Below are 25,279 nucleotides of genomic sequence, written 5' to 3'. Positions count from 1 at the left end.
TCAGAGATAATGTTGTTAAACAACAGTCTAGAATAGTATTATTAATACATAACTTAGCTCATGCTTAAATACCACAACTTAAACCTTTGCAAATAGGGGTCAGTGTCACAGAATGGCCTGCGATAAACATTTTTTTGATTTCTAATAACTTTGTTTTCCAGGATTTGGAGACATTTCAGGCAGCACAGCAGTAGAACGAATTATTTGTATTTTTGTAAGCGTAATTGGTGCATTTATTTTCAACTATATTGTAAGTCAAATCGGTGCCACACTTGCAAGTACTAATGCAGCCAGGTGATATTTTTTTCTTCTTTTTTTAAACAGTAAATGAAACAGTAAAAACAGATTTTAGATACTATTTAGAGGAGATAGTATTTTAATAGTAGAAAACTGCAAAAAAGTAATTGTAATTTGTCAACTTTTGTAGAACCCTCCTCCAGTACAACCCTTTGTAGTTATCTCCCATATCCACTCTAGTGGCATTTACTTTACTCATTATAAAATAGAATAGAACATTATAAGGAGGATGTATTGCTAGGGACGGGACAGACATATGTTTAAAAAACCTGTAGGGGTGTAACGATACATTAACCTCACAATACGATACGTTTCACGGCATGCAGGTCATGATACAGTACAGCTCTGGAAAAAATTAAGAGACCACTGCAAAATTATCAGTTTCTCTGGTTTTACTATTTATAGGTATGTATTTGGGTAAAATGAACATTTTTGTTTTATTCTATAAACTACTGACAACATTTCTTCCAAATTCCAAATAAAAATATTGTCATTTAGAGCATTTATTTGCAGAAAATGACAACTGGTCAAAACAACAAAAAAGATGCAGTTTTGTCAGACCTCGAACAATGCAAAGAAAATAAGTTCATATTCATTTTCAAACAACACAATACTAATGTTTTAACTTAGGAAGAGTTCAGAAATCAATCTTTGGTGGAATAACCCTGATGTTTCAAGCACAGCTTTCATGCCTCTTGGCATGCTCTCCACCAGTCTTTCACATTGATGTTGGGTGACTTTATGCCACTCCTGGCGCAAAAATTCAAGCAGCTCGGCTTTGTTTGATGGCTTGTGACCATCCATCTTCCTCTTGATCACATTCCAGAGGTTTTCAATGGGGTTCAGGTCTGGAGATTGGGTTGGCCATGACAGGGTCTTGATCTGGTGGTCGTCTATCCACACCTTGATTGACCTGGCTGTGTGGCATGGAGCATTGTCCTGCTGGAAAAACCAATCCTCAGAGTTGGGGAACATTGTCAGAGCAGAAGGAAGCAAGTTTTCTTCCAGGACAACCTTGTACTTGGCTTGATTCATACGTCCTTCACAAAGACAGATCTGCCTGATTCCAGCCTTGCTGAAGCACCCCCAGATGAGTCCAATTTTCAGCTTTGCCCAGCACCTGGTCGTCTAATGGTTAGACCTGGAGAGGCCTACAAGCCACAGTGTCTCGCACCCACTGTGAAATGTGGTGGAGGATCGGTGATGATCTGGGGGTGCTTCAGCAAGGCTGGAATTGGGCAGCTTTGGCATGAATCAAGCCAAGTACAAGGTTGTCCTGGAAGAAAACCTGCTTCCTTCTGCTCTGACAATGTTCCCCAACTCTGAGGATTGGTTTTTCCAGCAGGACAATGCTCCATGCCACACAGCCAGGTCAATCAAGGTGTGGATGGAGGACCACCAGATCAAGACCCTGTCATGGCCAGCCTAATCTCCAGACCTGAACCCCATTGAAAACCTCTGGAATGTGATCAAGAGGAAGATGGATGGTCACAAGCCATCAAACAAAGCCGAGCTGCTTGAATTTTTGCGCCAGGAGTGGCATAAAGTCACCCAACATCAATGTGAAAGACTGGTGGAGAGCATGCCAAGAGGCATGAAAGCTGTGCTTGAAACATCAGGGTTATTCCACCAAAGATTGATTTCTGAACTCTTCCTAAGTTAAAACATTAGTATTGTGTTGTTTGAAAATGAATATGAACTTATTTTCTTTGCATTGTTCGAGGTCTGACAAAACTGCATCTTTTTTGTTGTTTTGACCAGTTGTCATTTTCTGCAAATAAATGCTCTAAATGACAATATTTTTATTTGGAATTTGGAAGAAATGTTGTCAGTAGTTTATAGAATAAAACAAAAATGTTCATTTTACCCAAATACATACCTATAAATAGTAAAACCAGAGAAACTGATAATTTTGCAGTGGTCTCTTAATTTTTTCCGAGCTGTATATATCACTATATATGTTATTGTCCTGATTGGCTATTTGTATGATGCATAATAAGATCAAGTAATCTTTTAATGATGGACCATTTTGTTAAAAGGCATACATTAAATGAGATGAGGAGAGTATTTATTCATACCTACTATAAAACACATTCTTCACTCAAGAACCATTTGGTGATCTACAATGAGCTATGTTGTGCTTTTGGTCTTGTATTACAATACTAATCATATGCTATTATGATACGATACATCATATAAAGAAAGTGTAACAATTTATCGATACAAAATGAATTGTTACACCCCTAAAAACCTGTTACAGATTAAGATTAAGAATGGAAATAAAATAATATGTAAATTGTAGTAGAGGTGACTAACCTTTTGAAAAATACAAAGTACAAATACATTTCTTCTTAATATGACATTTATTTAAAAAAAGAAACTAACATTCTTAGATTACTGCCGGTATCATTGTATTCTGTGTCTCTTTGTACTATTCTAATAGAGAAATCTTCTGAATTAAGAAGTCTAGACTAATTTAATACTGATACACATACACAAAGTCTTCCAAATGAAAAAAAAAAAAAAGCTTTGTTGATTTTCTTCATTTTCCTGTTCAGAACTTATATCAGATATTACAATTGTGGTGATATTGATCATATTGATGTTGTTTTACAGTACAAATCGTAATGCACGTGTTTTTTTTTCATATTTAGGGTAGGATTTCAGAACCGTCTTGTGGCAATGACATATTTTATGGAATCCCATGATCTAAGTCAGTCCCTGCAGCAGAGAGTAATTCAGTACATGAGCCTGCTTTGGGAAAAGTACCAGTAAGTTAAATTAAAAAAAGGAAACAAGTCATATAGGTGTGGTTGGTTAACCTAATACAAAGCATGACAGAACAAACAAGCAATGTAGTTATATTTTACAGTTTAATCCCACTGGTATATATGAAAATTGATGTCTGGGTATTTGATTGACAGTATAAAGTTGAACAGCACCAGAAAACATAAAATTATTTTGATAATGTTTGTTGTTTAGTGGGCAGGCATATCCTGGAGGTCCTTTTCTGATGTATGACCTGCCAACTGAACTTCAGCAGATTGTGCTCCTGAAGGAACGAGGAAAACTTCTGTCCAAGGTGTGTTTACTTGAAAGAGCATTAAACACAAACTACTGTCCAATGTAATGTATGTTCCCGCTGTACACGTTTGTGGGCTTCTTTCAAACACATTAGCACACTGAATAAGGCTGTAGTCGAAATGTTTCTCTTCTTGACTTATTTCTCATAGTTTTCTTGTGTTTCAGATGCTCCTAATGTAATGTTTTTTTTTATAAGTATTTTATATGTCTTACCCATTTGAATGCCACCACCCTTGCTTCAAACCAGTTGCCTTCTTATCTGCCAAACCTACAATGGATGTTACCAAGCTACTGAACCCTGGAGGCAAAGCCCCAACCTGGGCCACCTAGACTAGTTGGCTGCATGAACAGTAGTGGTAGCAATCGACTATCGATTTTCCACCATAAGTCTGTAACAATGCAAAAGCTAATGCAGCATCTATATTGGATCCCCACTGGGGACCTACTCCTTGTCTTATGATGAGTCAGTAAAGCTTTTGAATTGCACTATTAAGAGACGTTATTAATTTGTGCAGTCTTGGACACAGAAGCACTTGTCAGTCATGTCAGGTTCGATGTCTTGTACATTGTAAAACTCACTAACTAACTTGGAAGTAGCTTTTATATATTACAACATGTGTGTCTTGGGGTACTATTTACATAAAGTACTGGTACTTTACAGAAATATAATACAGACAATCTGTATGTTTTTCACAGCTTCCTTTTTTCTACAATACTGGATCTTTATTTATTCGTGAACTTGCAACAACTTCTATCATGTACTTCTACCCAAAAGGAGAGATTATCCAGTACAGTGAAACTATTAGTCAGGAGCTGTTTTGCATACGGAGGGGATGCTGCCAGGTTAGAGCCAGTGACTGTGTTTATATGAATGCAGGACATTTTTACACCATTCATATTTCAGGACAGACCAGAGCAAGCGCCAACCAAATTCTTAAGTGCACATCTCGTCTATATCTAAATCTCATCAGATTTCTATAAAACTCACATTATTATTTCTAAATGTCAATGTGTCAAAAAATCACTTTGTTTACATAGCTTTCTGTGTAAAGGAAAAAATGGTGAAATAAATGAAGTTGGTAACTCCACATTTTTAGATAGCTACTAATACAGTGTATGAGGACAGACCATGTCTCTATATAATATTGCACTATGCACCACCACTGTAAAATGAGTGAAGATGAAATGGTTGGATATCAAGATTTTACATTAAAAAGTGTAAGCAAATAGTGTAGATTTGTTTTGAAAGTATATACAAGTATATTATTGAAATAATGTGATTGATTATTAAATAAAATATACATTGTATTACTGTTGTCTCTTTTTATACTATACAACACAATAATATGAAATATTTGCTTTTTTTATGGAATGTATCATCTCTTTCCATTTTATCCACAGATTTTGAGTGATGATCTCAATTATGTTTACGGTGTCTATACAGAAGGGATGTACTTTGGAGAGGTAATGTTTTTACACGTGTGTGTATGTGTGTATATATGGTCTCTTAATTTTTTCCGGAGCTGTATATATATATATATATATATATATATATATATATATATATATATATATATACAGCTCTGGAAAAAATTAAGAGACCACTGCAAATTTTTCTTAAATCAGCATCTCTACATGTATGGCAGCCATTCCATTCCAGTGTCTGTTGAATTCCAACACAGGCACACCTCATTCTACTGAATGAGGTACTGATTAGGGGATCACCTGAACCAAATCTTATTTAACGAGGAAAAGTATAAAAACCACTCCTGTGGTCATCACTATCCTCTTACAATAGGACCAGCTGGATGGCAAAACAGTGCTAGTAGTACCTCAAAAGTAATTGGAATCAAAAAATAACTATTGACCATGCCCAAAGAGTTGAAAAGGGAAGTTTTGAGTGAGGAAAAGAAGGGTTCAATTCTGGCTTTACTGGCAGAGGGATACAGTGAGCGTCGGGTTGCTTCCATCCTTAAAATTTCAAAGACGGCGGTCCATAAGAACAAGGCCAAGCAGCACACACTGGGGACAACAAAGCTACAGACCGGCAGAGGGCGAAAACGACTCTCCACTGACCGGGATGACCGCCAACTCATTCGAATGTCACTCAGCAACCGTAGGATGACATCAAGTGACCTACAAAAAGAATGGCAAACGGCAGCTGGGGTGAAGTGCACGGCGAGGACGGTTCGAAACAGGCTCCTAGGGGCAGGGCTGAAGTCGTGCAAAGCTAGAAAAAAGCCCTTTATCAATGAGAAGCAAAGAAGAGCCAGGCTGAGATTTGCAAAAGACTATAAGGATTGGACTGTAGAGGACTGGAGTAAGGTCATCTTCTCTGATGAGTCCAGTTTTCAGCTTTGCCCAACACCTGGTCATCTAATGGTTAGACAGAGACCTGGAGAGGCCTACAAGCCACAGTGTCTCGCACCCACTGTGAAATGTGGTGGAGGATCGGTGATGATCTGGGGATGTTTCAGCAAGGCTGGAATTGGGCAGCTTTGGCATGAATCAAGCCAAGTACAAGGTTGTCCTGGAAGAAAACTTGCTTCCTTCTGCTCTGACAATGTTCCCCAACTCTGAGGATTGGTTTTTCCAGCAGGACTCCTGCCCCTGTCATGGCCAGCCCAATCTCCAGACCTGAACCCCATTGAAAACCTGTGATCAAGAGGAAGATGGATGGTCACAAGCCGTCAAACAAAGCCGAGCTGCTTGAATTTTTGCACCAGGAGTGGCATAAAGTCACCCAACATCAATGTGAAAGACTGGTGGAGAGCATGCCAAGACACATGAAAGCTGTGCTTGAACATCAGGGTTATTCCACCAAATATTGATTTCTGAACTCTTCCTAAGTTAAAACATTAGCATTGCGTTGTTTAAAAATGAATATGAACTTATTTTCCTTGCATTATTTTTTGACCAGTTGTCATTTTCTGCAAATAAATGCTCTAAGTGACAATATTTTTATTTGGAATTTGGGAGAAATGTTGTCAGTAGTTTATAGAATAAAACAAAAAAGTTCATTTTACCCAAACACATACCTATAAATAGTAAAACCAGAGAAACTGATAATTTTGCAGTGGTCTCTTAATTTTTTCCAGAGCTATATATATATATATATATATATATATATATAATATATATATATATATATATATATATATATATATATGTTGTAAGGTAGCAGGGAGGGGGTTAAAATCCTTCCCTGCTAAAACTTGTGAGAATGCACATTTGGGTCTAATTGTTTAATTGCTTAATTGTTTAGTAATCCCCTGCACCTGGTGGTAGTTGTAAATTAGAGCCAGGTGCAGGGTATTTAAGAGAGACAGGCAGTTTGTTCAGGGCTGCTGTGTGTAGGGAGGCAGAAGTTGTGGTCTGCTTCCAAGCAGTCAAGGTAAAGTGCTGTGTTAAACTGTGTGAGTTTTGGGTTTGAGTTACAGGTAAACAGCTTAGCTGTCCTGGTTGAGTTAGGTTCCAGAATGTATAGTTAGTACTTCAAGAAGGAGCTAGGTGTTTGTTTGTTTTGTTTAATTTTTGATCTGGTGGTTATTAAAAGTGCGCGTCAGCGCTAAGAAAATTCCATTTCTGTGTCCTGGGTCTACTTTGAAAGGGGCAACAAACCGTGAGAGCACAATCTTTTACTATATATATATATATATATATATATATATATATATATATATATATATATATATATATATATATATATATATATAGTTAGTACGTCATGCCGAATATTACGGCTTCATGGTAGAGTTGTGGCTACCATTTGCTCAACACCGCATTAAACAGTAGCCCTTTCATACTTGTTATAAGGCAGACTACAATATAGCACAGTCTTCGTAGCTATGGTTTCCCTCTAGGGCATTTCGTAAAGGGTGAGCACTGTGATAATATATAGTATAATAATATGGATGATTATACAGCGGTAGACTTTTGCGATATTATTTTGTAGTTTCTTTGATTACATGATGTTAAATAAAAGATCTAAATTATGTTCATATGTTTGTTATTTTGTGTGTGTGTTTTGTTTTGTTTTTTAATTCTAGGTGATGCAAAACTTTTGGCCATAGACGTATATTACAATACAAAATAAATCTAAATTTCAGTACTAAAGATATACATGGTATTAAAGGTATTTGTCTATTAAGAGCCAGGTGGACTAATAACTTAAGATGTTAAAAAAAAATGTACAATGGTGGAACGATTTTTATTATTATTATTATCATTATGCATTTCAGTCATACTAATTAATGTACTGTTCCATTTCTTCCACAAAAACAATAAAAGCATTTTTAGCCATGGAATTTAGCCATGAAACTCATCAAATTTGTAATACAAAAGTCATTAGTTTCCTCGACGTTACATTTTGTGAAACCCAGCAGTCTATGACCAATTTGTAATTTAAAGTATTTGTTAATTTTATCAGCAATAAAGGAAATTACAAAATTTTCTTGAGTATATACAATTTCCAAACAGATGAATAATTATTTCAGTATAGTTATTCCAGATATAAATACATATATGTTTTAAATTGCTTTCATTGCCTAGATAATGTTTATTCAATTTTATTTTTGTTTGGTATTTCATTTTTAGGCAGGCTTTCTCTTTGGCAAACCAGCGACTATGACTTTGCGAGCAAAGACATATTGTGAAGTTTTAGTAATTAACTTTGACAGATCACATAAAGTCTTTGATAAATATCCTGCAATAAGAAGGTAAGTTTGCATTTATTTCCAATTTGTATTAAACAGAAATATCAACAAATATACTGATCTCTGTATTAAGAAATATGCAAATGTATTTTTGGAAAACAAAAATATGGTTTACAGTTTATAATACACAGCACTCATTTTTACAAGGGTGTGTGTTATAATGAAAATAGCTTGTCTTGGGATACATTTTGATTTTTTTTTTAATCTTCAGCCAACTAGAATCTCTGAAAGAAAAAAAAAAGTATCATAGTACGCTGGTGAGATACATTGACATGATGGTGAAACAGAGGCTGAAAAAAATTGGACTTGAGGAAAAAACTTCAAAGAAAAAACGAACCTTGTTGACTTATCAAGGCCGACGATTCTCCAAGAAGTCAAAGTGCTGTGAGATACCTTCCTTGTGATTTATTTTAATGTATAGTAGTTTGCCAAACAGGGGTGTTGATTGTGGGAGTGGATTAAATTGTATACAATAACAACTTTCATCTAGAACAGAGACTAGAATTTCAGAATATTAAACACACGTTTAACTTTCTTGTCCCACTGTGTATGTTACTGTATGTTTCAATTAGTAACTTTGCTTAACTTAATCTATAACATTTAAGTTTTGTTATTGCAGATTTTTTATAGAAAAGACATTTTAATAGAATTTTGAGGCTTGCTGAGATTATCAATGTAATAGGACAATAAGGTCATTTTTTTCACAAAACAATAAACTAACAATGAAAGCATAGTTTATTTTACAATAGCCGTACTACATATTTATCTATTTATTTTCAATGTGTAGTATTTGTTGATATTGTAACTAACACATATCACTAATAGGACAATAACATATAATCTTCTTTTCTCAGATGTTGAGGATTTTGGCAATTTCCCAATTTATGCTGGGGCTGAGGAAGAATCAGTTAAAGAAAAACTGGAGAAATTAAGCAAGACTAGATTGGTCCCTCACAAACCTAAGTATGTTTAACACTGCATGTTTAAAATGTTCTAGTTTTTCAAAGCTACAACATAAAAGATATATTTAAAAATACTTATACTTATTAATACTTAGGGATTATTTATGATTCATAAAATGTTTTATCTTTTTATTACAGTTCAAATTAACAGTGATACAATTGAAGTCTGCAAGAATATTAGCTCTCTCAGCTTGTATGTCCTATTTCATCAGAGTAGTACACCCAAGGGCTTAATTATTAATGTACTGCTCTGTCTCTTTTTCAGGACCCTGAGAGGAAAACTTAGTTTATTTTTCTTTATGACACTTCCTGAAGTATTTCTGATGACGTAAGTGCCATCATGCGTCAGACAAAGCACTTTGCTTTCTTCAGTCTTCAGCAGGAAGCTGCTGTTTTTTTCTTTCATACCAATAACAAATATATCATAAAGTTATTCATTTCTTTTAAATTTTTTTTTACAGGAGTGCCATACTGCCAAGTAACCGACTGTACATCAGATGGGAGATTTTCCGGATATTTCTGGCTTTAACAGTCAGCATTTTTACCTCTACCCTGATTAGTTTCCTCCATTTTAAGAGAGAGCTCTGGTTTACCTGTTACATCCTCGGGGGTTTCTGCTGGCTGGACATGTATGTACGGTTACATGTGGCGTTCTACAAAGACAACAAGCTCAAAGTAGATACACTAGAGACAGCTAGACATTATGTAAGGACAAGTTTTCTACTAGACCTGGTCAGCTGCTTTCCTTTTGAGGTGTTTGCTTGGACGGTAGTGTCACCATTTGATGAGTCTGGTAACTTTTACACCAATTACAAGGCAATGCATCTCTATGCCTACCTTAGGGTACCTCATATTTTACAGCTATACCGCATACCACTTGCATACAACTACTGGCAGATGGCAATCGCCACAGAGAAGCTGGTAGTTACTTTTCTACAATTCTTCTTATACATGATACTCTTCATCCATTTCTCCACCTGCCTGATTTATGCAGTACCCTGTGGTCCAGTATTAAACATCAACATCATTGAAAATGACACAAATAATATTTTTAAACACCTTTGTGATAATAAGTCCTGGGTGATGCAGCTGAGAGAAACATTTGGAACCGATCACTGTAAGTACAGTAGCTGTTACATCCTGTCCCTTTCAAGTACTGTAAAATATGTTTTTTTGGGATCAATTGTTTTTATTTTGAGCACAGATATATATTTTTTATTATTGTAATGAAGTAGCCTGCTTTAAAATTAATCTATTGAATATCATAGTGGAAATATCTGGTCTTTTTTGTGAAAAGTAATGATCAATTCCAGGGAAATTGTTTCAAGAATAAAGAAGCCATAATGAAAGTTTTCAATGACTACATATTAATCAAGCCACCCCCACCCCCACCCCAGCCCTTTTTCTTCATTCATAACGTAGTCCGCCTTAGATTAGTTGTTACTCATATTTTTAGAACAGTGAACCAGGTAGGGACATGGTCTTAACTTTGTTTTCCTTTTCTTTCAGCTAAATTGTCCTTTAAGGAAATATATACAATAAGTATGTATTTTTCAACAACAACCATTTTCAATGTTGGATATGGAGATCTTTGTTCTCATACTTTTAAAATGGTGAGAGATACCTAAGGGTTTCTGGTTTTCATTAATGTTTTTTTTTTGGCAAAACAGACAGGGCTTTATTGATTAGGATGATTACAAAATAGCTTTAAGAATTATTTAAGAAAACAGTGCCATCTAAACAAAAGCAGAAGAATATTATATCTCAACTGAGATTAAATGGGCCCCATTTACAAAGCCTAAACTCATGTAATTTAAATAATGTTTTTCTGAGTCTGATTTAACAAATCTTATATATTTTGAGAAGTGAAAGCATGTTTCTGGAGACAGCTGTGCTTCTCCCTCTGGTTCTTGAGACAGCGGTGCTTCTCCTATCTGGTCCTGGAGACACGATGCTTCTCCCTCTGGTTCTGGAGACAGCGGTGCTTCTCCCTCTGGTTCTGGAGACAGCAGTGCTTCTCTCTCTGATTCTGGAGACTGATGCTTCTCCCTCTGATTTAGGAGGCAGCGGTGCATCTCCATCTGGTTCTGGAGACATCGGTGCTTCTCTCCCTGGCTCCAGCAGCAGCAACTCTCGCTCCAGCACTGCAAGCAGTTTAAAGTGCAGGTATAGTTGCTGAAGCAGCTGTATTTGTTGCTGCTGTACAGCAACCAAAATCTTTACAGAGGGAGAAGCACCGCTGTCTCCAGAATCAGATGTAGAGAGAGAGAGAGAGATAGGAGAGGAGAGGAGAGGAGAGGAGAGAATTCTCTGACTCTTGTTCAGTAAGCCAACCACACTGAATATAAAAATGCATTTTATTAATCAAAACATTATTTAAATAACTCATGTGGTAATGCTTTGTGAATAGGGCTTTGCTTCTAATGACATACCCCTATTTTAGTGATTGCAGAATGAAGGCTTAGATTTAGGTTTAAAATTTTCATTTCGATCACATAGTGTAACTATTCTTAATTTGCTTTCTCATAGGACATTGCTCTTTTTACTTTAATGGTGTTAGGATCTCTCTACTTTGGTTGGATGGTTGGTACTGTCACATCTATCCTTGCCAATGCAGACGCTGCCAGAGCAGTATATACAGAGAAATTGGACTCTATAAAACACTTTTTAAAGGTAAATATTTTTTTACGTTAATGTTTCTAGCACATGCAAATGGACCAAGTGGCTCATCCAGTAAAGACAGAGTGAGTCATACAATCAGAAACTTGGTGGTCTTGCAGATCTTAGTGGAGGCCCACTGGGAGTGCCGATTGTCCCGTGAAAACAGTTCCCCTTGATAGCATAGGTTTAGCTGGTAAAATTAGGCGACTGGCTTGACAGTGGGAATGGAAGTTGTCAGCTGATCCTTAAATTCAAATTTAACTTTTCATTTATATAACAAAGCAAATGGACAAGGAGGTGCAATATCTGGTGTTAAACCAACAAATGTACGCTGTTATTAGACTCATGTTATACATTTCTCAATATTCCAAATATGTTGTTTTTCAGAGTCAGAAGATTACTGGCACTATAGCTGACAGTGTTCAGAAATTTTATTCCTTCAAGTGGATCAAAACAAAAGGTGTAGATCCAGAAACTCTCTTTGAGTACCTGCCGTCTTCCCTTCTTGGAGATATTTCAACTATTATCTACTCGGATGTAATTGCAAAGGTATTACTGCAGCCTTAGTTTACAAAACAGAGTGGTTAATAAAAAATGCACCATTTTAGAAATAAAAACATTACATAATTTAGCACATAGCAGTTTGCACACATTTAGGTAGATAACAGAACATTACATTTTAGTAGAAATATAAAAACACAAGTAGATGTATACAAAATCAGGCCTCACGTTTATCAGCACATACCGGTATGTGTTTCTATCCGCAGTGAAACATTCTGACTGCTAGCCACCTAAATAACAAGTATATCCCTCAATAGATAATCAGACGCTTTTCAAATGCATAAACATTGTTTTTGCCACTTGCCTTTTTACAAGAGCAGTGGGACCACATCTCTATTTACTTGGAATGATGACTGACTGAGGGTGGGACATTTATTACCATGTCAGTAAATACATTAATATACCTGAATAGATAATTCTGCCCACTAAAATAATAGGTAGAATATTATAATATAAGTGTTATATATTGCATTCTACAAAACCTGAGTGAGTTAACCTTATATTTCAGGCATTTGGACTGAATATCAAGACAAAGAAAACAAAAGAATGTTCCTCCCATGTCCTAACTCCACTTGAACGGAGGTTATCAGGAAAACTTGATGTAAGCTTGATATAAGTTCTATTTAGAATTTCGGTGTCTTTTTGTACCCTTCTTAAATGTCTTGGATCAGTTTCTCAAAAACAACAAACAAAAAGTAGTTAAAAATGTTTCCTGCCCTTATAATAGTGAATCTTGGGTTTATTATAAACCATGCATTAGTCTCTTTTTTGTTTTGTTGTGTATCATCAGGGGCCAATTTTTGAAAAGACACTTAGCAAAGAGAGTCTGGAGAAACTGGAAACAGATGGAGGATTTATCCGTATGCTAGCAACGAAGATTCGGCCTTGTGTTTTTAGAGCAAATGACATTATTTGCAAGAGGAATGACTATGGATCGGAGGTAACTTAACGAGGAATTTGATGCAGATATGAGAAAACATTTTTGTACAATGGCTCTCTGTGATAGCTCGTACTCATTTAGCCTTAAATGTTATTTTAACTTTTAAAAAATATATACATATTATTTGACGTAACTTGTGAAGGTCTGCCCGGTGATATTAGAATAGCAAATCCTAGAAGTTAGTGTGCTCTCATTGTGCCTAATCAGGCTCACCAGAAGAGCCAGACAGCCTGGTAGGTGAAATTGTATCTTAACATGTTTTTGTTCCAGATGTTTTTCATAGAAAAAGGAGAGGTGGATGTGCTGTCTCAGGATGAGAGAAGTGTAATGGTGACTCTGAAAGCTGGGCAGTACTTTGGAGAAGGAAGCCTGCTTTTCTCAGAGCCACGAAGCACTTCTATCAGGTATTATAATGATTTCAATAATATTAGACACAGGATTGTCCTATATAAAAATAAATAAATAATTGATTCAGATGATGATGATGATGATGAAGGACATTAACAGTTACATGATATTGACTAAAGCTTATAATTGTATTTGGATAATGATACTGAAATCTGATTGTGTGAGGCAGTATTACTACTGCTAATAATATAGTACTTACAGTGATCTATTTAAATCACAGGGCTTCTACAAATTGTGATATGTATGTTTTGGACAAGAAGGATTTGGATAGTACTGTGAAATATTATCCCGACATCTGCCAGGAAATCAGGGATTCTGCCATTGCTAAACGGGAGCATTTGTTAAAACTTAAAGCCCACCAACTGCAGATCAGTAAGATGGAGACAGTCAAAAACGGAGACAAGTTTGATGCCGGGTGTGCGTAATTCTTATTATTAGAAATCCCAAATAGAAAACATTTAGTGAATAAATACTGTTATTTATCGTGTTATTGTTGAACCTATTACAAAACTACAATGCTATTGTTGAAATGTATCTTTTAAAAAATACAGAAAATGACCAAATATGTTCCTTTACAACTAGCAGGCATCATCAGACATGATCAGATATAACAGTAAGACATGATAGTAGTGCATGTTTCTATACAGAAGTAGTCAATATCATATCAATTCAACCAAAAACATGTGTGAAGTTGCCCATTTAATAGGCAGTCAAAAAGTAGGAAAATATTTTGTCATCTTGTTGAAAAAGCATGATATTGGGAGATGTGACATAAGGAGCAAACGATAGTCTCTCTAAAGGCTGAGCAGTACAAAAGATGTAAATCCCTACCATTTAGATCAGCTGAAAAGATCCCAAGGTGTGTGATGGTATACTTTAAAATGTAACATATCATTTCAATTTCATTTTTTGTGTTTAGTTAATCAGATGTACTTGAAATACATGGCAGAACAGGAACTGAAATCTAAATATGTTGCTCTACCATTGATTGTTCGAATGCGGACAGCTTTCTGCAAGTTTTATAATGATTCATTGAAGAAGATAATCCAGCTACACAACATGACAATTGATCCTGAAAAAACTTTGCGAATCATTTTGCAGTATACCTCCTGCTTGTTTGTCATTATCTCCTTTTGGACAATCACCTACATGGTATGACTTTTTTTTTCAGTTCCATAATAAATATTACTCACAATTTTCTAATTAAATGTTTTTACATTTTTAAAACTGTTGACATGAACCTCTAAGACTTAAAAAAAAAATATATATTATACAGTATAACATAACATGGTAAAATTATGTGGATGTCATGTTGACCTATACCGAATGTGTTATTTATAGCCTTGGTGGCGTACAAAACAGTGTGAATAACATGCACAGAGCATGATCAATCTATTGTATTATATTTCTTAATATACTACTGTATAAATTAAAATATGAAGTGTTATCATTTATACATACTGAACATGAAATATTACACCAGCATCATTAAGCCACATATATAATAGTGAACAAATACTAATTCAACATTTATTTTATCTTTTATTTATAGCCAGCCATTGTCAAAATAGACAAATATGTTTTTTCTATCAGTATGATCTGTGAATACATCCTGATATTGGAGGTAGGTCTATTTGTGAGAGGTTTTAAGTAGATAGAAAAACATAGCAACCACTTTTTGTACAAAATTGAATATGTCTCTCTGCTAAATATCATTCATGTTATTCGGATTCCAAATCTGGTTTTGTTTCTGTTATTCATTAATTCTTTAAAGCTCAGGATTGTTTATAGCAATATTTTCTCTACTAAAGACAGTTACAAAATGCTTTAAATTTGTTTCCTACAATGGCTTTCAATATGAGACCAAAGGTAAGAGTGTGTGGCTGATTTTCACAATCAACACCTGTGTAAACCTCTCTGTGATGAAAAAAAAAAATCGTCAGTTTCATTTCATAAGAAGCAAATGTCTGAATGGCCCATTTTAGCAAAATGTTAAGTTTATACTGGAGGATCACAGGGTCACATCAGATCACCCTGGGCCACATTTGAGAATTACTGTTTTACATGCATGTACAGTTTTTTTTTAGTTTTTTTTTTTTAAGACTTTCAGTTATTTTTGTTTCAGATTTTCTTGAAGTTTCACATTTGTTATTGTGATGCAAATGGGACGTACATCTGCGATTATCAATCAGTATCTAAGTACTACTTGAAGAGAAAAGCCGGATTTGTTTTTGATATGTTCTGCTCGTTCCCTTTTGCATTGATTGTCTTATTACAAAATGATTCAAGCGTTAACCTCTTTGATTATCACATGTCACACATCCGTCTGTTTCATTGCCTACGGCTGTTCAATGTTTTCTTTTTTATTCGAGAGGAAGAAGAGAGGATCACAACTAAGTAAGTACAGTTTGTTGTTACATTTAATTATTTAACTTAAATTTATTAATAGGAAAAGCCAAATAAATGCACATTAGCTATTTGATGTGGAAATTTAGATATTGTTCACTTATATTTAGATTAACAAAATTCTGCTTTTTAAATTATTTTGTGTTTTTTATGTTGTTTTAAAACAACCATTAAATGACATGTATATTTAAGAGGACAATCATGTTTGCAGTCCACATTACCGTATTCTGCATATATGCAGTGACATGTGTGATTCAGGTTTGTATACAATACAGTTTACATTTATATACATTTCATATCATACATTACAACAGGCTGTGCATCATGAGTTTATTTGCCAATGACAATGACATTTTAAAATAAAAAAAAAAAAAAAAAAAAGAGAATTTGGTCTAAATAGATTTGCCATACAATGCACAGGACATTTTTTTCCAATTGTCTAAGAATGTGGTTTATATACTGTTCTATATTACTGTTCTATATAACCTATAGCTCCTATGATCAGTCTAACTTGGGGCACCTGTTCAGATCAGAATTAGCCAGATCTTCTGGTTTGTACTCTGATTGGGACTCATTTTGGTCCTGGGGATTTTCTAGTCCCGAAGTTAGTCTGCTAGAAGGGGACTAAACCACTGGTACGCTGCTATTGCCCCTCAATGACTGCTTATCGCATCCGAAAAAGCAAATGTTGGTGACAGACAAGGAACTAGCTAATTATTACAAATTCATTTTTTCAGGATGTTTCGGACAAAAGCCCTTTTTCAGCTGTGTAGGTAAAGCTGAAGAACGGCTTTTGTCCGAAAAGTCCTAAAATAAAATATTTAACCCTTTTGTGCACTTCCAAAAAAACCTGCAGTTATACCTCCTTTCAAACCTAGTTAAAATGATTGTTATGTATGTTGTCTCTCTTTCACAGCCTCATGTTGATTCGAGTGTTTAAATTTATTGTACTGATGTCTCTCTTTGTGCACATTTCTGCTGTGTTTTTTTTAATAATGGCTTGTCCACAAACTTGCCACAATGGCTGGCCTCAACTGACAGGTAAAGCTTTTATACTTTTTCAATATGGTTAAATAATATGCAAATCATATTTATAATAACTGAAGATTTATTACTAATTTATTATCCATCGACTTTCACTTGTTCTTCAGAAACCGCAAATTATTTCACATCACATAGGTTTACTTCATCTAGCGAAAAATTTCCACGACCCCTGTTACAGTATTAAAATTGACGTGACTCATCTACCTTTATCAGAAGTGAATTTTAGAATAGAGAGTTTCACTATTATCACCTGAGACCAAGACCCTGTCCACACTATGCTTTTAAACCGGCTTAAAAGTGCCATGTACGGTTGGTGTCTACACTATGCAGCATTTAATACCGTACTCGAGACTACCTCGGGGGGTAGTCTCGACTCTGATTCTCAATTAGATCGCATCAGGTAGTGCGGTTTGTCAGAATTGTGGACGCTGTAATACTGAACTACATTTTTTGTCTATCCTCCAATATCCCAAAATGCTTTCTCATATATTTTGGCATCTGGACATTACAAATACATACGCAGAACAGTAGCCTGAAGGAGTTGAGAACAACTATAGTATCAATACTGCTGTACCGTATACAATTTCTGGGGCTTCTTGTAAAATGGTCGATTATGGAGCGACGTGGTCAAATGCCAAAATCAAAGCACATTGATACCTGGAGCGATGAAATCGGCCAAGGGGAGCTTCAGAGTTCAAAACAAAACACACACATTATGATAAAATGTACCTTGTGGTTTTAAGAAACAAAGCCATAACATTCATGCTAGTGCTATGGCTTTCGTGAGCACGGAAGTACATGGTGTGATAATGTCATATTAAGTCCCACAGTCCATTCCACTGCTAGAACTATAACCAGACTATTTTAATAGTGTTGGTAGGAATTAAGCCTGACTAAACATGAATCAGTACTTTAGTGTGGAAGCTTTGAACTGGATTAATGAAAACAATTTTGAGTACGGTTCTTGAGATCAGTTATGTAGTGTGGACAGGGCCTTAGTATCATGCATGAATTAATGGGGCCTAATGACAGTGGTTTCTTCATAACTGACATGAAGATTATACACTTTCAATAGCTAAATACTGAAGCTTAGAAGCAAACTCGTTGCTTTGGGAATTAACAAGTATGGTTAATTCCTTAACAAAACACCTACGTTTTATCAAGATAGTTTCTGAACCACGTTCTGCAGTCAACAAATGTGGCTGCATCGTGCCTCCTTGTAGAGTTCAATGCCAAACATCACTGCAAGGCAGTGTTTTGAAAACTACAACTGGCACCAAATGTTTTGCATAGCCCTATAAAATTAACTACTTTTGCTTCATAAAGTCAAATGAAACCACTTCGTAGTTTTACATATACTTACGAAAAACTGACAAATTGAAAAAAGTAAAACATATCAGAAATGTAACGTTTTTCGCATACTTTTGTTACTAAAGCATTACTGTTTTACAGGTCACACTGATGAATTAGCCAGTGTCTACATTTATGCCATTTACTGGGCAACAGCAACTTTCACAACAACAGGTTATGGTGATATCCGGGCTGTTACGTATCCTGAGATATGGTTTTGTATTCTTGTTATGCTACTCTCCAAAACTTTAGTGGGTTACAACATAGGAATTATTTCCTCCACGCAGACAAACAAAAATTCCCTCCAGGTGTCCTATGAAGAGAAATTACAGGTAATTAGTCAAAGTTCTTGGAACATTTTCACAACTAAAATTCTAAATTCTTACTATCTTAAATATACTCACACTAACATGCAACGGGTATCAGAATTGTGCCCTAGGTTAATTGAAATGTTTCCCTGTTCTATTTCAGACTATTAAAAACTATATGGAAGAAGAAAACATCCCGCCATCTTTACAGCAGCGTGTAATGCAGTTCTACAATTATCGATGGGCACGTACCAGAGGCGTGGATTTTGATTTGCTTTTCAGCGACACTCCCAGCTGTATGAAAACTGAACTTTTTGCCAGGTATTTATTTTTTGAGACCATTAAAATACCATTAAAGCAAACATGTTGGTACAAGATATGCAGATAACAAAGGGAAAGTTCATAATATAATTAAAAGTATCACTCAGTTCAAAGTAAACTGAGTTTCTTTACATGATGTAATTTTCCCTGTGGAATTATTCCACAGTGGATATGTTTGTGCTTTTCTGTTTGCTCCCTTCTGTTTCAGCATGACAGGCTGTTTGCTATTCTGAGCACAGTGGTCATGGAGGTAGCCTGTTTCTCCGTTTTAAACAGGGGCTTTGTTTGAAAGTGAATAATTTAATCATCGTCTCACCCTAAAGCTCATTAGAAAGATCATGACCACAACAGAGTGTATTTTGTGGCAGTATGGCTTGTGAAAATCAAACCATTCTGAAGCAAAACGAGACAAAATTCTCCATTAAAAAAAAAAAAAAACAGCACATCGCCATAGACAAGCTGTTTTTAGCTGCACTGGTGATGTCTATTCAGCGAGTGCTTTAACAGGAGTCAATAGCCAGGGATCAAGCCATATCCAGAATCACCTTGGAGAAACATTGATTTTAAAAACTAGTTTCTTAAAAAATGTAATAGACTTGAATAAATTCAATTAAGGTTAAATACAACTTACCCAGAAGCCATCCACTTGTAATCTGTTGGTATTCAAACAACTGGTATAGCTCTGACTGCTGCTGACACATGCATGAGTTATTATATTACTTGCAAATTGATTGATTGATGAAGTGCTGTGTGTTTTAAAATACAATCTATGTTCTTTGGTGCCACTGTGCGTACAATCAAGTGCCCCTAGCATTTCTAAAGTTTGTCATTCTTGAAAACGAAACACTAATTTAACCAATAAGGTGCTTTATATGAGCACATTAGTCAGAAATAAATTACTTTCGATTTTCATTATAATACATCATTGACAACACAAACCACATATACATTAAATTAACATTGCTAAACAAAAAACCCAGTTCTCTACAATATAACTTGATTTACCAAGACTGTACCCTCTATGATCTGAAGTAGTATCTCAGGTGTAGTAATAAATCACTAAAGGTTTTGTAAGTGGGCAATCAATTGAAAACATGGATAGTATTGAAGGCCTACTGTATGGGGGATTAGCTTTACCAAATGTTTTAGTTCAGTTAAACAAATATACAAGCGTATAGTTTGGGGTAGCTATAACTGGAAATGTGGTGCTCACCTGTGCTGCGCTTCATAATTTAAAAGCTAAGAGGATTAAAGGATTGTCCTGGCACAGTGCTATGGTAAATCTAATGCAAGTCTTCAGAAAAATGTTGCAGAGCACAGCAAGAGAAGAAAAATAGGCACACTATTAAATGTAACCAAAAAAACAGGAGGTACAACACCTCATTGGGTGCTTTAAATTAATTTCCGTTAGCTTTTCAGCATAGTACCTGAAAATACAGTAATTAAAATAGTTTTTCTACCGTCAGGATTGCCGTAAATTTAATGAAGAAGCAGAGAATGTTCACCCACCTGTCAGACACCTTTCTTCGCCATATGTCGACCAAAATGAAACTGAAGAGCTATACTCCCGGTGAGTGAATGAATGAAAATATATATATATAATCGTGTGTGTGTATATATATATATATATATATATATACACACACACACACACACATACACACGATCATGTATTTGCTGGATTTCAGTTGTTTCAGTTCATTATTTACAGGTTTTTAAAATATTTTTAATTTTCAAAATGTAGGAGAATACCTTGCAATGAAAGGAGATATTGGCACAGAGATGTTTTTAATTTTGCATGGGAAGGTGAGTGTAAAGAAGTTTGGAGCAGATCACAAGGAAGTGGTGGAGCACCTGGTTTATGGGAACAGTTATGGAACTGTCTTTCTCATCAAGCGAATGTCATTTCCAGAGTCTGTCGTTGCTGAAAACTATGTAGACATCCTTACACTCTCAAAGGATGACTTTGAAGAGATTGGATCATTCTACCCAGAGGTCATGAGCAAGCTACTAAAGAGAGCAGTTCATTTGTATGGATATTAAGGAATAGTATGGACATGACCCTTACTGGTTTATTTTCAATTGTATTTTATTTTTTAATATTTGATTGATTTAAAAAAAGAATAGTTACACAAAGAATATTGTCAATAGAAATAAGTTTTAGATTTATATGGATAAGAGCTATAGAGTACTACTACATGCAAAAAAAAAAAAAAAAAAAAAAAAGTTGTCATTGTGAATGTGTCATTCTAAATAAGATTTCTTAAAATTCAGCCTCTATTTCAAACCAGCTCAGTCGTTATGAAAGAGTTTTTTTTTTTTTTTTTTTTGGACCTCAAGAACACAACTCCAAAAATACAGTGGAAACTGTTTCCTGTGTCTGTGGCTTCTCAACAAGTGCCTCAAGAGCGATGATCACAATTTCCAGCACATCTTAATTGTATGCAGTATGTGCCTGTCTAGCTGTGGGTTTGATGTTACTATGCTAGCTTATGTTACATCTCCTATTCACACTGCCTTAATGCATTATCACCACATGATTCAGAACAAATGCAGTAATGTGGTTTCAACTCATGTTTATCGCACAATATTTAAATACTGTAGCAGGCATTAGGAAATAATTACCCAAAATGCTACTTTTTATCCCAGATAGGGGTACATTTGAGGAAGCTTTGTCATAAGAATCATTTATCCTATTGAGATTAAAGTTAATACAATCTAGGCTATGGTGACCAGATTTTGCAAGTTGGCAACTAAAAACTACTTGGACATTTGTTACTTGCTCATTTTAGTACACAAATAGCAATACCACCCTACACTTACCTTAAAGTACTTAATCAGAAACCATGTTAGGTTTTGTCATTTGGACAACAAAAAACAATGGGGGAATAAAAACAGAGCAGGCTATTTTTTGGTTTTGCATATTGATCTTTATTGAATATGACGTGTGTTAAAGACAGATAACATTTCAATATGAAGTAATACCGAGAATGACAACAGCATATTTAATCTGATAAACAGAAAACTGGTTTCTGAAAATACTGTGTGTTACTTGGCCCCAAACCATCCTAAACATAAACTGCCAACACTCTGTAGGCAGATTCTTAATACTGGACCATTAGAAAAATATGAAAAGTGTAAGGCTTGTTTTACCACATTCAAAATAATTATATTCACATTTCAAATACTGCCCCACATTGGACAACACACACATTAGGAGGTAACCTTACTCTGCAAACCACTGTGTACAACCAGTGTGTAAATGCCCTGAACCCAGTTAGCTGTTAATGCCCTTTAAGGAAACATGCCCCAATATACATCCAAAACAGACTGGAAATTCTTCAATACTAATGAGGATGTCAAAGAGATACATTTTCAAAACAGATTGGACTTCCTGGTCTGTATAAAACAATTTTCCTCTTCTACAACCGTTATTCACCTTGGGGGGGACAATAAAAATAATAAACTGCAGCATGTACTGTACAGTACACATTGACCAGCAAACTGTACAAGAGTTAAAAACAAATAGCATATACAGTATTTAAAAGTTACTAATCGGGAGGACCTCTGTTCTGGTTGTCAAGATAATCACTCTTTTATCCACTGAACTTTACAGCTGTCACCAAGCTACGGCTATGGAAAGACCAAGTCTGGAAGATCTCTGCCTGGACTCGAGAGTGCCTGACCAGTAGGGGGACGCTGAAGCATGATCAGGTTAACTATTCCCATCAGAATTTGCCTCCCCAACAGATGGTAGTGCTCCCCAGCCAAGACAGACAACTCAACATGACCAGGATTGGAACCCCTCACCCCTATGCAGTAGTATCTTTTAGTGAAAGGGAAAAACACTTGCATACTCTCTCCTAAATACAGGTTTAACCGAGTTCCACTAATAGTGTACCTGTTCTGTAGGGCAATGATCATGGAGCTGCTTGCCGATTACACCTTCCAGGTAACACAGTTCCACAAAACTGTCCAGAACTGGGTTACAGTTTGGGATGTCCAGGTGGAGGTCTTCTGTCATTGAAAACACTCGCTTAAACCCCTACAAAGAAAAAATCATGTCACAAATCATTTTTGAAGTTTTTTTTCTACATGTTACTTGTAAACCGATATACTTTACATTGTACACATAGCAGTGTTCAAGTTAGTCCCAATTTTTATTAAACTTTACCCAATTAAACAAAAAAGCCTTGCTTGAAGAGTTTCATAAATAGTTTCCCCCTAGGACAAAAATTAATCCAGTTTTCAAATCCTGCATGGTTGGTTTATTATATGATTCATGTTAGAACATAATTTAGCTCCACATTACCTCTTCAGCATCTTCATCTTCATAGCTGGGGTCATCAAGATCGTAGACCCCTGGGGGTGCTCCCCAAACACCTTTCCTTCCAGCACCCCCTTGAAACACAGCAAACCAAATCATCCACCCTCATAAAACATTAACACAAGTAAAAACCTTGTTTGAAAGGAGAATACGTTGGTTAGATCACCTGCCCTATCAAATACAGGTAGGGCAGATTTACTAAGTCATGCTGAGATTAAGGGCTTTTGCAATGTTCTGCCTCACACAGACGGTTAATGTCATCTTTGTTTTGTTTTGTTTTTTTTTTAACATAGGAGTTTTAATTTAGTTACTCCACATCAAATGGACTCAATTTTGTAATCTTTCCCATCTTTCTGTCTTCAGATTCCTTTGATGTAGAAGGTCCTGGAAGTGTTTTATGAGTAGAGACAGAAACAAATCAATTTCAGATAAAAAAATAAAAAAAAAAAAGATGAGATTTATTATCCCTGGTTGAGAATGCACATGATACTCCTTAGCAAAAGTCAGTGTCACAATTTGGAGGTACATATTAAAGTTCCTCTAAATGTGATAATGCATGCATAGTAAGAGGTGTGTACATAATGAATGATACCGATCGTGTTAAACACGAATTGCAGCGGATAATGTCATTACTGTATTTCATTCATTAAAGTTACATCACATTTGCACTACACACAAAATAAATAACAGCGATTGTGCCGACGTCCTCATCTGCTCGATTCCAGAGGTATGTGGGAAGCACAGAGTGTGTGAATACAGGAATGATGCCCGGAGCACGCCGGAGAGACTGTAAAAAACACCGGTTGTTAGTACTGAGATATAAAGCATTATTCTTGGGGGTTTCTTTCTGGCTGCAGAATGAAGTGAAAACAGTCTAGGTACAGCAGCAATGCAAGAGATTTGTTTTCCTTCCGCCAAAGCTTTAACAACGTGCCATTGTACGTAATTTGCTGTTCTCAATGCTGATTGGATAAAAACAGATGGTGGGCGGTAATTAACTAATTATTATTATTTTTATTTTTTCATTTCAACCCAACCTACCCCGTGTTATTTAGGTAGCAGCAATAATACAGTTTATAATTGATTGATAGTTTTAAATCGTTGAATCAACAGGCTGCATAAACGGGCAGGGAAGTGAAATAATTACACGGTGACTTCTCTTTCCCAGAAAAAGGATCGTGTTTTCTAAATGTTTACCACTTTAAAACAACAACAACAACAACAACAACAACAACAATAATTATAATAATAATCAATTGCGTTCTTGAGGGGCATTTGATTTTTACAATTACATTGTTGCTTTTGTTCTGGTTTTGTAAAATTGTTCATTTCTCTTTTCAGTTGCACATATATTGTCATGATAATTTCTCATGCAGATTCGTTTCATGTGTTTATTGGCCTATAGTAGTTATTTGTGTAAATAGTTCTGTGTGCCATTAGATGATTAGAATGTGCCATTCTAGAGAACAGACTAGAGATTGCTCTGAAGGAATCAGTAATTGTTGAGCAATTGTCAGGTCTAGTCGTGGACCAGTATACTTCTAATCAGATGCCCATGCTGCTACTACATCATATTGAGATAAACCAAATACAGAAAGTTGGAGATGTTTTTATTTATTTATTTACAGAGGACTTGCAGCGGTTTTTCAGTGTTGTGTTTGCTTTGATGTCATTATCAGTGCCCCGGTCTGCCTTATTCTTGTGGAGCCCTCTCTAGGTCAGACAGTCTGCTGGTGTTTTAATGAGTGTAATCCTCTAGCTGGAACTGTGTTTTTTCTCTTAAGAAGCTGTGTCTGCCAGAGTTTAGGGTCAGCTGAGCTGCCGTGGCACCTGCTTGTTTCTTTTGTTGATCCACATATCCCTATAATGTTTATTCAATTCCCTTTATAATATGT

General features: G+C 35.6%; 1 protein-coding gene across 1 annotated transcript in view; it reads left to right on the top strand.

The window, feature by feature from the left end:
* The window catches only part of LOC121297506, a 35,386-nt gene extending 14,765 nt beyond the window's left edge, over positions 1 to 20,621 (top strand). The window contains exons 13-30 of the mRNA XM_041223855.1: positions 2,952 to 3,068; positions 3,280 to 3,379; positions 4,078 to 4,224; positions 4,783 to 4,845; positions 7,978 to 8,099; positions 9,324 to 9,386; positions 9,520 to 10,211; positions 10,568 to 10,671; positions 11,588 to 11,731; positions 12,107 to 12,268; positions 12,789 to 12,881; positions 13,071 to 13,220; positions 13,491 to 13,624; positions 13,849 to 14,043; positions 14,513 to 14,780; positions 15,754 to 16,025; positions 18,466 to 19,057; positions 20,524 to 20,621. Coding sequence (XP_041079789.1) covers positions 2,952 to 3,068; positions 3,280 to 3,379; positions 4,078 to 4,224; positions 4,783 to 4,845; positions 7,978 to 8,099; positions 9,324 to 9,386; positions 9,520 to 10,211; positions 10,568 to 10,671; positions 11,588 to 11,731; positions 12,107 to 12,268; positions 12,789 to 12,881; positions 13,071 to 13,220; positions 13,491 to 13,624; positions 13,849 to 14,043; positions 14,513 to 14,780; positions 15,754 to 16,025; positions 18,466 to 18,907 — 3,268 coding nt within the window. The 3' untranslated portion in view covers positions 18,908 to 19,057; positions 20,524 to 20,621. The remainder of the gene's footprint in view (positions 1 to 2,951; positions 3,069 to 3,279; positions 3,380 to 4,077; positions 4,225 to 4,782; positions 4,846 to 7,977; positions 8,100 to 9,323; positions 9,387 to 9,519; positions 10,212 to 10,567; positions 10,672 to 11,587; positions 11,732 to 12,106; positions 12,269 to 12,788; positions 12,882 to 13,070; positions 13,221 to 13,490; positions 13,625 to 13,848; positions 14,044 to 14,512; positions 14,781 to 15,753; positions 16,026 to 18,465; positions 19,058 to 20,523) is intronic.
* Positions 20,622 to 25,279: the final 4,658 nt, after the last annotated feature.

This window comes from Polyodon spathula, chromosome 22, assembly GCF_017654505.1.
Source record: "Polyodon spathula isolate WHYD16114869_AA chromosome 22, ASM1765450v1, whole genome shotgun sequence".
NCBI lineage: Eukaryota > Metazoa > Chordata > Actinopteri > Acipenseriformes > Polyodontidae > Polyodon > Polyodon spathula.
This window is presented reverse-complemented; position numbering and strand designations above follow the sequence as displayed.